Source organism: Sphaeramia orbicularis, chromosome 7, assembly GCF_902148855.1.
Source record: "Sphaeramia orbicularis chromosome 7, fSphaOr1.1, whole genome shotgun sequence".
NCBI classification, from domain to species: domain Eukaryota; kingdom Metazoa; phylum Chordata; class Actinopteri; order Kurtiformes; family Apogonidae; genus Sphaeramia; species Sphaeramia orbicularis.
Window position 1 is genome coordinate 24,681,451 of NC_043963.1, and position 12,602 is coordinate 24,694,052.

Below are 12,602 nucleotides of genomic sequence, written 5' to 3' on the forward strand. Positions count from 1 at the left end.
CTTTTTGCCCTCTGTCACACTTTTTGTCAAAATTTTAGATAGCTGAGTCACTTGATTAAAAAAGTATGATATTCTTTCCATATTTAGCATCCTAGTTATCTGCTCCATTGTAAATCAAAAAGTGAAATTATTAATGCTGACTTCAGTGACCTACATGTTGACATCTGCAAACCAGTCAGATACAGAAACACAATATAAAAACATAAATAAATCTGAAGTGAATCAGTGACACCAAAGTTAATTTCAATAGTCCATAATTTATTTCTTAAATATGTCTGTATGCATATGGATGTGTACTTTAACAGCATGAACAGGAAAAAAAAGACTGATGAACATACTATGTAAACATTATTTTAACTGACACTAGACAAAGACAAAAGGATAAAGAACCATCAGGTCAACCCTGCACCTCTGAGCGGCTGCAGTCATCACAAAGTGCTTGGAAGAGGAGGAGGAGGAACATGAAGGACATTTCACTACACAATATGTGCATAGGACTGATCATTCAAAATGTGCAGTTTTATGCAAGGTTAGTGCTTGGAACCAAAACGAACAGCTCTACTGTCTAACAACTGCACTGCTGTTTGTAAATTAGCATTATTTATTAGCACAGAACATTCATGAACAGACACTTCGGTAGTGTCTGAAGCCCACAATGGCTACGAGCTAAAAGGAATTACATGTTTTTGATAATTATTTTCACATTTCAGGAGGGCAGACCGGATGGATCAGTTTGCATAGGTTAATGATGCCTAAGAGCGCTCAATGACCCAGGTTCAGATTAGTGTGTGTTGCATAAACTCTGCCTACAATCGTAGTTAACTGTGTGTAAAATTAAATGGCTACACCAAAGTTTGAATATGAGCACAGCTTTCTACTTGAACCAATGAGCTCTGATTCCCTTTGCTTTAATGTTTTATCATGTGAATTCATTTACAGTATTTTCCACAGTGCAGAAAACATTTTATGGCTTTAACTTGTGTAAATAATCTTGGTGACCATGCATGCACCAGTTCTTATACACGTTATCTATGTTACAGCGGACAACAGTATAATGTACCAACACTATGTTCACTGTGCCAGTAAACATGTTCATAAGCAGCTTTCATTTCTAAGTCTCTATTCACAGAAAATAATTTCACTTGTGACATTGTAGGATGTTTAGTGCTAGTGCTAACTAAAATAGACATCTAATATTCAAATAGGTTATATAAAAAGTAGCAGATGTGTTTAAATAACCCCTGATATTGAATGACAGAAGTGTGTGGTACATCTATGTGTACGAGTGATGTCGTTTTTTAAACTCAGAGCTTTGTGTCCTGCAGCAGCAGAGATCACACAGGCAACTGCATTAAAACCCCAGGATAGGTGAGTAACGGACTATTATTGTCATATTCATGATTAGGGCACATAACAATGGTTCAGTATTAAAGTAAACTCTAAAATTCTTACTTCTCCTGTGGACAATTTTTCACAGTCAGTTGCAGATAAATTGACAAATTGTCTGACACGTCTTTACATGATGATATCAGCTTTTCTGTTGCTTCAACCCAAAAACAGAAACCAAAAACATAAGAAACAAACAAAAAACAAAACAAAACACAGTACCAGTGAGTGTCACACGGACACAGCTCTTAGATGCTGAGAGAAATAAAGAAAATCCTATCAGAGAGCAACTGAAGAGCGACTTCACCCCGAGTGCCTCTGCCGTCAATAAATGTTGGGACAGTGAGTGTAATTCCTGTCAAAGTATCCGCCGGTGTAAAGCCAATCCTCTGCTCCTGTGTGAGGGTTTGTTCCCAGCTGAAACCACCTGAAGAGAACAAAGGTCAATTAATTTGACAGTAGAGTTTAGGGAAATATAGAAAACATGCCAAATTAAAATATAAAGAGACAACTCCGGGTGATTTCCGACACTTAATCAGTTATGCATTTCTGGAGCTGAACAGGCCTGGTTGTAACAGCAGAAAATTTAATACAACAAAATCTCAGTTACTGAGAACAAGTGAAAAAGTTTAATTTAAGCACTTTTTTTGTAAGTGTAACCATCTTATTTTGACTCGAGATGCTTCACTTATGAGGTTTACAGGTAAATAAAGAAGATCCTATAATAAAAGACTTACTCATGAGTCCCTGATGCAAAAATGGGACACCGCAGTTTGAAGGAATAAACTCAATGATGCAATACACACCGATCAGCCAATACATTATGACCACTGACAGAAGATACAGTAATAATGTTGATTATCTTGTTATAGTGGAACATATCAATGGCTGGGATATGCATTACCTTGAATATTCATTCCCCCTTGAACCCCTTGGAGGCAAAAACTGAAACGTATGTTTATTGTTTTTAACAGTTGTAGATTTTGTTTTTTGTCTTTTATTTGTGTACAGCATATTGGCCAACTTTGTTGTTCCTAAAGTGCTGTATAAATAAAGTTAGATTGGATTACCAACCAGGGACCTTTCTGTATGGAGTTTGTATGTTCTCCCTGTGTTTGCGTGGGTTTTCTCTGGGTACTCCGGCTTCCTCCCACCATCCAAAGACACACACTGATAGGTTAATTGGTCAACTTAAAATTGCCTATAGGAGTGACTGGTTGTTCGTCTCTATATGTCAGACCTGCGATGAACTGGCGACTCATCCAGGGTGTACCCCACCTTCGCCGATAGGTAGCTGGGATAGGCTCCAGCACCCCCTGCAACCCTAGTGAGGATAAATCGGGTTCGGAGGGAGGAAGGATAGATGAATTGGATTATATATGGAAAGTCGTTCAGATCCTTATGTTTCCCATCTTGCTGCTTCCAACACATCAACTTGAACTAAATGTTCACTTGTCTAATATATTCCATCCGCTGAAAGGTGCCAGTGTAATGAGATAATCAACATTATTACCACTTCATCTGTCAGTGTTATTTTGTCATGGCTGATTAGTGTACATGTGTGTCTCTGAATAATGAGCTTCATAGTCGACCCAGTGGCATTAATTCATTGGGGGTTTGGTAGCCATGGTTGAATGGTGATGCGCAACTTCCCCATCGTAGATACTCGTGAATACCAGTACTAAACAAACAGCCTTTAATCAGATGTTTGCAGTACAATTTAACTCATACATTGTGTATACACACCTGGTGGACCACTCCTCCTCGTCCTTCGAGCGTTCCCGGCGCGCAGCCCTCTGTTTCTCCTCTAACCGCTCCTTCTCTGTACTTGCAGTATCTACAAAACCAAAACAGAATGAAAAATGAACCCATCACTGGACCATGATGTTCCTACTAAACTCTGGAGGTTTGAGCTTCTCTCTGGGTGTGTGTGAGGCTGGTGTTGGTACCTATGTCTCCGTTCTCCATGGCTCTGATATCGGGCCTCAGTCGGCAGTCTGTGGGCGGCAGTAGCCGTGTCATGCCGGGCTCCAGTTCATTTAGTGTCATGGCAAAGCTGGTGAAGTTATACATCTACACTCAAGGAAACAGCAAAAAAAAATTTCAAAAAATACACAAGTTAATTCACAAACAAACATGGTCAGCTTATATAAATCTGAATTCGGTTTACTCAGCAAATGTCAGTCACTGAGGTTTGATGAAGACACTGAGGCATGAAACTGACAGAATATACCGAAACAAAAATGCATTTAAAAATTAAAAGCAGTGTTTATACACAAAACATACATATAAACAGCTTTTGTGTTCATTTACATGCAGAAAGGGAAAATGAATAGGCTCCATTTTATCATAACACTTTATGAAGGTGAATATGAAAGCAGATAAAAATAAGTCTACGAATACATTCAGACTATAAGACTAGAGCTCAATTCAGATTTATTGTTCATATTTGATTTTTTTGTTTGGCTGTTCACATTATATTTGTGGCTAATATCAGACTCCAGTGTGGCCCCTATGCACAAAAAAAAAAAAGATAGATGGCACATGCAACATGTTATCACACAGAAGTGAACACAGAGGCCACTGAAATCACGGTTTACTGTTTCTTTTCTAACCTTATGTCCAGATGATAATGAGGACAAAGAGAAACAAATTAACAATTCATTTTTGTGGAACAACATCTGCTACTTGTGCACAGAGATGAACACGTCAGAGCCAGGAGTGGTGGGATCATGACATGCATGGCTCTAATGAAACAAATTTAATTAAAAAATGGTAGGCTATCGTGGGCAACTTTTAACTACATCTCTACACTTATTTCCCAAGTTGGTATTCACTGAACAACTCCCTGCCATGTGGGATTGTGACAAGTACTGATCTAAAGACAAGTCAGACTGCAAAAATAAATCATAAGTTCTGTATCTGATTTTGACCACATAGAGCGGCTGCTCAAATTAGAAATGAAAAGGTCACATTCCATGAGATTTTATCTGAGAGTTCTGAGTCACAGTCTGAATCTCTGACACTGTTACTAAATATAAGGTAAGAGAAGTCTATATCGGTATCTTAACCTCCCTTACTGCTTATTGACTTAAAAATACCAACATTAACTGTGTGTTAGATACCGACCTGTGCTGAGTGAGCAGGCCGGGGCGTTATCCTCCACAGTAAGGCACTTCCTGGTATCACAGTCACAGTCTCTTGAACTTCTGGCATCTCATCCAGCTCCTCACCTTCACAGCTAAGTTCCTACACACAAACACACACACGCATGTCCAGATAAACTTTAAGACATGAAACAGTCACATGACCTCACAGTACATACAGTACATGTGCATACAGGTCATTCACAGAACTACAGTTGCCACAAATTCAACACATCTCTCAAGCAACAATGCATGTCATTGCAAGACATTATGGATTAGTGCTGGCAATGATCTAATAATACACTACACTTTCAACATAACTCAAACTAGACAACAGCAGCAGCACACTACAAATATCAAATACACTTTTACCTTACCTTCTACTAAGCCACTGCATGTTATTGTGAAAGGAAAAGATACCATTTGAGAAACAAACATTCAGAGAGGTGAGTCAAACAGATGTGAGCATTTCAGAGCAAATGTCAGACTCCTCATCAGATTTCAGTTCAAGCAAAAGTTGGTGTGAACAAGAGCGTAACTCACCTGTTTCACCTTTTTCGTATCCCCTCCCGTCTTCTTGTCTGACTTCTTGTGTGTTTCGTAAACTTTTGGGTCCACGCTGTACATGCACTCTGTCCACTTCCCATATATCACTCGCAACTTCTTCTTACTAGTTCAACAAAAAGATATTTGATAGAAATCAGTAAAATAAATGATCGAGTTAGAGACAGATGGTCAAAACCTCTGGTTGCTCTCACCTTTTGTCTTGAATATAACCTTCTACTTTGTGCAGCTCTTTTCCAAACATGCCACATGGTTTGAAGTTCAATACACACTTATCTCCAGTGCTGACAAATGGAGAGAAAAAAATATATGTAATCAACCAATAATCAGTGGTCCAGAAACACAAACTAATGCTATACTGTACTGTACCTATGATTTACGATCTCCACAGTTCCATACTGCTCAATCCAGAGTTTTCCTAATATGATGTTGTGTACGCAACACATGGGGTTTATCCATGTGTACGCCTCTTTATGTCTGTAAGAAATTCACACCATGTTGAAGAATATTATTTACTGCATGTCAGAAGATGCTAATGAGGGGACAAGCAATAGATTAATGCAACACTGAAGGTACAGAGTGTGTGTGTGTTGAAATAAATATTTAAAAAGTTTGATATCGAGGGTTGAACAATACATGTTTTCAGGCAAATACCATTATTAGTCAAGAAGACTGATTACTGGAATTTGAACAGATTTGCAGAAAAAAAAACAATGTCCATTGCGTCAGATTTTCAAGTTGTTCCCTAAACTTTGTTGAAATGCCTTAAGGCTGACAAATAAACAGTGCAATTCAACATTTCAGTATTGTTTACTGTCAGTTTTCTAACTCAACGTACTTTAATAATACAAAAGTGTTGATAGGCTGTTGCTTGTGACTCATACTGATCATTTTTTGGACTAATTGCAGGAAGTTGCACATAACATTTAACGCCAAGCAAAGAAAGATGTAAAACCATGAAGAGTATTAAAAGTAAGCGAAATTAACAATTTTGCTTACTTTTGGAACAATATTCCAATGTCACACACACCTACCTATAAATCAATCTAATGAAAAGCACTGTGAGATGTAGTACATGTAGAGGATGAGAAAAGAATGCAGAGGTCTGTCTAATAAATTGCAGTATTAAAGCAAAAATGACCAAACCAAATGCATACAATGAAAACTAAAAAGAAAAAAAAATACACCCAGAGAGGGAGGCTGCTGGGGAACTAGAGACATGCATTTTTAATAAATTTTATCAATTAAAATAAATAACAGTACTAATAGTTGTGAAAAATGCTGAATAGTGGACGTAATAATCACTTGGCCCCCGTTACATGCATACTCACTTTAATAGCTCCAGCGTCATGGTGCCTTTGGGCTCAGCCTCGACACTTTTGCCCCAGAATTTAAGTTTTGGGTAGATGGAGCCATGAAACTCAAACTCCTGTTTCAGAGACTGGGCGTGGAAGGCACTGATGGGAGGGTGGTGGCTCACCTGCTCTGAGATCAATCTGTAGCCCTCATCCTCTCTGAAAATAGCATTAATCACATTTCATCAAGGCAAAACTGCACCAAGCCATTTGATCTTTGGTCATGAGTCTTATCTCGTACCTTGTGAGCTCATATGTCTCCCCCAATAAAGGATTAAATGGCTTTCCAGTCCTTTCCCACTGAGATGCCACAGCTGAAACTGCAAAGGCAGCAACAACCTGGCACACAAAAATAAAGTATATCATAGTACTTCAGTCTTCCGCCTGGGTTTGTTTGGAAAAACTGCTCTTACAGTGAGAGATAAAAACAAGATGACAAAAACATCAGTGTCAAAGTCATCTTTTATGTCTACCTGCATGCGGTCTATGGAGTCAGACAAGCTGCAGGCTCTGTGGATGAGGTGAGTATGTTCCATGTACTCCGAGATTCTCTGGAGAAAGCTCAATGGCTCGTTAAACACAACTGGCATCGCTATTTTGGACAGCTCCTGTAAAGATGCACAAAAAACATCATTAAACTGAAGACAAAAACACACCAAGTTAATGGGCTGAAACATAAAGAGGCAGGCAGCAGCAACGATACACATAAAAATATGTCCTCCAGTTGTACAGCTCAGGAAGAATACTATTTTCTTTTAATTCAACAATAATAACCTTCCCTTTAAAGGTACTGGAGGACGTTTACATTCACATGTTCCGCTACAGAGAGAAATCAAGATGAAAGCAGGAACATGGCAGGTTTTAACTTATAAGAGCTAAGAATTGTTTCCTATTCTGGTAGTTATATTAGGGAACTGCTCACAGTGGGGAAAAAAAGGGTTCAGATCCTTTACTTAAAGCTGCAGTGCTTGATATATTTTTAGCATCATTGGGTAAAAAAATCCATAACTACCTTTGAGCATATTGTAATTCAAGTGGCCTAAGAGAAGAAGAGACCTCTACGTTGTCTGTTTTTATACTGTAGGAAAAAATCGACCTCATGAAACCCAGATTTAGGCAAATCACATGCATTTTCAGACAGGTAGGGAGGTTGAATATGTAACACACAGCTGTTATTACCATTAAGTGATCAGATTTTGTCAGATGTGATTCCGCTGCTCTGTGTCTCAATGTAAAACTTGGAAAATTATCTTCTCTTTTCTATAATAGCATGAAATAACATCAGGTTGTCTCTTTTTACAGTTTATTTAATGCTGCAGGATAGAGCTGCAGAAGGAAGGTGTGTAGTTTCATATTCACACCTTTCTTCCCTCCTGATTTCAGCTCCTGCCGCTTTAGGAAAAAGTACAAATACTGCAATGGGAAAATATTCCTTTACTAGACAGAGCTGTGCATTCAAAACCTTACTTAAGTAAAAGAATTAACGGAACAATATACTCAAAGGATGAAATATAAAAGTAGTAAAATTGTCTTTTACTCTTATATTTTTAGACTCATATCACTGTTCCATTAATGTGCAGCACATTTTTAATATTAAGCTCATTTGTGCTACTTTATATCCTGTGGTGTAGTTTAACACTTTAATCCATCATAACTCCCTCATCGTTCCATTTTCAGCTGGATGATGATGCATTTGCTGCTACTTAAGGGAGTTTTAAATAATTTGTTTAGCTTAAGATGCAGAAGAATTTTACACTTAACCCATACGGGAACACTTCATCTTCCAGTTTATCACCACATTGGAGTTTTGGAGAATATTTTTTTCTACCACAGGACAGAAAGGGTATGAAACATTTAATAACATCTTAAAAGTTTATTGTCTCAAAAGTAGCATAAACTGTCAGACAAATATAGTGGAGTGTAAAGTACACGATTTTCCTCTGACATGTCGTAGAATAGAAGTAGAGTACAAATTAGCATGGAATAGAAATACCTTAGCGAAGTACAGGCACCACAAATTCAAACTTAGGTACAGTATTTGACTAAAAGTATTTATTGTACCAGTGCTACTCAGTTCTGACTCACCATCCCGATGCATTTCTTTAATATACTCCACACACTGAAGTTGTTTCTGGAGATCATTTCAGCAGGGAGGGTTTTCCTGGTGTACATGTGGAAAAAGATTTGCCAAGACTTTAAGACCATACACAAGACAGTGTGTCCCTTTAAAGTTACTGTGAAACATTCTGTACTATTTCATAAACCTACAGTTTTCCAGGTTGAAAAACTGTTGGTCTATGAGAGATGACTGACCAGCTGAGACAGAAGAGCACAAGCATTTGATTTTGTTGTCTACTTCCACACATAAAAAAGATTTCTCACCTGCGCTCCCATACTCCATTCTCCTGTGAGGCACTGCCTTCTGTCACCTGCTTATTGTCAAACACCAGGGCATCCTTGAAACTAACCTCACAGGAATCATCTGACTCCAGCCCTGAGAGATGAAGACAAAGAGGATGAGGAGGACAAGAGGATAACCATGTCATACTTCACTGTCCCAGCCCTCTGTCAGACAGCCTCACCTGTTTCAGCGTCGTAAAACTCCTCTTCGCTGTTCATACTGAGCAGAAAAACTAACTGTGAGTTACTCAGAAGTCATGTTTCCACCAATCGGCCTGTCCCTGCAGCCCAGCCTCCCTCCAAGCATCACAGACAGCCCAACACACTACCTGCAACAGCACGGACAGCTCATTACAACGAGCACGACAGGGTGACGGTGCTGGACAAAACCAAACATTTGTCTAGTACATGGTATGAATAATACAACAAGTCGATGTTTGCTGGCAGCTCTGCCCCCCAAAGAGCCTCAGTCATTCGTTAGCTGTCTGACGAGCTAAATAGCCGTTAGCATCGCTGCTGAGTTAAAACGCCAGCTGGAGAGTAGGAAGCAGAGATTAAGTAACGTTTTCACCACAATAACCGATAAACAAATACCGTCACACAGTCTGACACGGACATTCAATCACAGCTTAGTGACATATACCTGTGAATTAAGGTCAAATTAAGGCTGTGGGAACATAAACAATCGCGGGTACACTGCCTCTGAAGCTGAGCGGAAGTCAGCGGCAAGGACAACGTGATTGACAGCTGCGTTAGCCAATCAAATAGCAGCAAAGAGCGTCCCAGAAATAAAAGCTGAAGGGCTCAGTGAAGCGGTAGATTCAGACTACAAATAAGATTAAATACGGTCATTATTAGATCAAATGTATATGTACATCTCTGATTGGTAAATGAAATAGAAATCAAACTCAAAGAAATGCATAGATTGAATTTAGAACCAACAAGCACAGACAAATAAGCAAGATCTTTGTTATAGTACTATGGTGACAGTCAGTATCACAAATCAGCAGGTTTCAAATGGTAAAAAAAGAAGAAAACACCCCATGCATTTGCAATATATCACATCAAGAATCATTCTTCAGTCACTGAACTCAAGTTTTGCCAAGTATTGTCCCATTCTCCAAACCCACACACTCCCTTCTGCACAAGGATTGTTCCATCAAGGTCAAAACTGGATGTTTAAGCAAAAATAATGAAACACATCCGGGGCATGACATGTTGAAACTGTTTATTTTTAACAAAACACATAATTTGCATTTGATTGTGTCTGTCTGATGCAGCCACATCTTTTGATACACAAAAAAGATCTTTTCACAAATATTTCAGGATAATGTCTGAGATTGTGTAAAATTTCAAGGGTGTCTGAAACCCCCCCCCCCCCCCCCCCCCCTTATACTGCTATTACTTTCAGCTGCTCCCTTTAGGGTCTGCCAAAGCAGGGAGCAGCCAAAAGTAGTAACAGTAGTGATAGTAGAAGTAGTTGGACTGAGCTTAATGTAGAAAAAAAAAAAAAAACAAAACATTTCATGGGTCTTAAGAACAAACAACAAAATGAGCTGCGGAAGCGTTCACTGAAGATTCTCCTTACCTAGACCACCCCCCCACCCCCACACACACACACACTGCAGTACAGACTGAGGAGGACAGAGCAATACATCTTTCCATACTTCTGCCACAGTAACATTAGATTGAAGATGCTCTTACTTAAGGCTTGTGTTCAACAGAATCCTAACACTCCAACCATAGCTGCAGTTCTACATCATGGTGTTCATGGACATGTTGACCTTCTCCTGAACGAAACTGTTTGAACCCTGAGCCAGCATTAGCAGCTTCACCTCTACAACCTTTTGCCCTCTGGAACTAAACATAGAGTTTGGCTAATGTCCTGCTCACTGCACAGTCTACTGTAGAGCAGATGTTTTTGACCTTTCAAGTCCAAATGAACATCAGTGGTCAGTGCTGTTGTGCAAACTCTTTGGCAGAAAGGAACAGCATGAAACATAAAGACACAAATAAAGAGAGAAAGAACAAAGTGTCAATAGTAAGCAAACCTCCTCTGTGATGATCAGACCAACTGCATGAATCTTTGTCTGCACTATCTCTGGATGTTACTGTAAACCTTCAATCTTCTTCATTCTGGATATTTTATAAGTTCTTTTTTTTTTTTTGTTTTTGTTTTTTTTGTTATGGTACATTACTTCAGGAAAAGCACTAATCCACATAGTACATCTGCATTTTACTGTTCTGCAAGTTTGAATGGAAAGTATCATAAATACTAAGGTATCATAAATACAGATCTCTGCTCAGTTAAATTGAATCAGTTAGATTTCATGACTACATGCTGTGTTTTTTAATTAAACTATTAGGAAGGAGTTTTAATAAGTAGGGAAACTCAGAGAACAGTAAGGAATTCTTAGAACTCAGTAAATGAATATTTTGACTATGCTGAGACCAACAGTTCACTCACTCTAAGGTCTTTAATAATTAATATACAGATTCATTGTCAGACTACAGCTGGAACCTAACCATATTTCACATCAGACACTGAGCTGGTGTTAAATGCTTATTCATCTGTATTGTAAATGTATCCATCGTCTGAATTCAGCAAAAAGAGAGAGAAGGACTGACTCTGTGTAGGATTGACTAAAGGCATGGACTCATTTATGTTATCGCTGACTCTCTATCAGCTGTGGTCATCAGGTGTTTTTTTTTTTTTATCTGATAAACTGATCATATCAACTGCGACCAAATTATACTTCATAAAAACTAAAAGAAAAAAAAAAAAAAAAAAACTGTGGAAAAATGGTTTTAAAAGGTATCTGCTCTGTAAACAGTCCTTGCCGCCTGCAGGACCGTCGTAGGACCAGGTCTTCTTGTCCTGGGTGGGGGTGTCTGGCGGGGGGCTCGGAGTCACAACTGTCAGTTCTTCTGTCCTCAAGGCAGCTAAAGGGTTAAAGTTTTCAGTTTAGAAGTCTGGAGCCTACATCCATCAGAAACAATTTTGTCTGTTAAGGAAACAGCAAAATAATAATTTCACCTTATTTAAAGTATTCATGTTTCCAGTTATTAACAACAGAAAAAATTACAATACTTTTTCAATTATATGTATTTATATTCATATGAAAACAACATGTTAGTGGTGTATACATCTACTGAACTCAAGCAGAATGAATTTTAGTATCTCGACTGCAACAACTTTAATCCAACTTCACATGGTTGCACCTCAACTACATCTTCATACCTCTGTGAATGTTTAGATTAGTTAGATTAGTTAGTTAGTTAATAAATATTGCACTATCAGTTGTGAAAAGCAGCAGATACTACATTTACTCAAGTGCTGAACCCCATTTAGAGTCACATTCATAAGCAAATGTTATGATTTTTACTACTATCATTGGATGTAGTGTGTTTCCAATTATATTAAATAATTAAATAAATAAATAAATAAAGTTTAACAGTAAAATGAAGAAAAACTGCTGCAAAAGAGAAACAAAGTGTAAAATGACTGTAGTAATGTAAAAACAAAACATGAAGTAGAAAAAAAAATGAAAACTGTAAAAGCAATTAGATCAGGGTGCAAGAAAATACAAAAAGAATAACAGGATAATAATAATAATAATAATAATAATAATAATAATAATAATAATAATAATAGAGAAAATATTAAAACATTACAACATTATTACATTATTGCCTTAGTATCTCCACAAATATAATTTACCAATAAAAATATGATTTAATTGCTTTTCTT

At 37.9% G+C, this 12,602-nt stretch overlaps 1 protein-coding gene across 5 annotated transcripts; it reads right to left on the bottom strand.

Annotated features, from left to right (window-relative positions):
• Positions 1–237: 237 nt before the first annotated feature.
• Positions 238–9,599, bottom strand: LOC115422595 (oxysterol-binding protein-related protein 2-like). 5 transcript variants are annotated; one of them, XM_030138981.1, is made up of 14 exons: positions 9,495–9,599; positions 9,034–9,180; positions 8,834–8,945; positions 8,537–8,612; positions 6,925–7,059; positions 6,693–6,790; positions 6,428–6,610; positions 5,466–5,573; positions 5,291–5,380; positions 5,076–5,202; positions 4,516–4,635; positions 3,336–3,459; positions 3,133–3,223; positions 238–1,813 (listed from the first exon to the last, which is right to left on the bottom strand). In XM_030138981.1, the coding sequence occupies exons 2-14, from the start codon at positions 9,068–9,070 to the stop codon at positions 1,711–1,713; spliced, it is 1,404 nt and encodes a 467-aa protein (XP_029994841.1). In that variant the 5' UTR covers positions 9,071–9,180; positions 9,495–9,599; the 3' UTR covers positions 238–1,710. The 5 variants fall into 5 exon arrangements, with proteins under 5 accessions (XP_029994841.1, XP_029994845.1, XP_029994842.1 ...); XM_030138985.1 differs by having other exon boundaries at positions 1,711–1,813; positions 9,034–9,176; positions 9,489–9,585; XM_030138982.1 differs by having other exon boundaries at positions 1,711–1,813; positions 9,468–9,579.
• Positions 9,600–12,602: the final 3,003 nt, after the last annotated feature.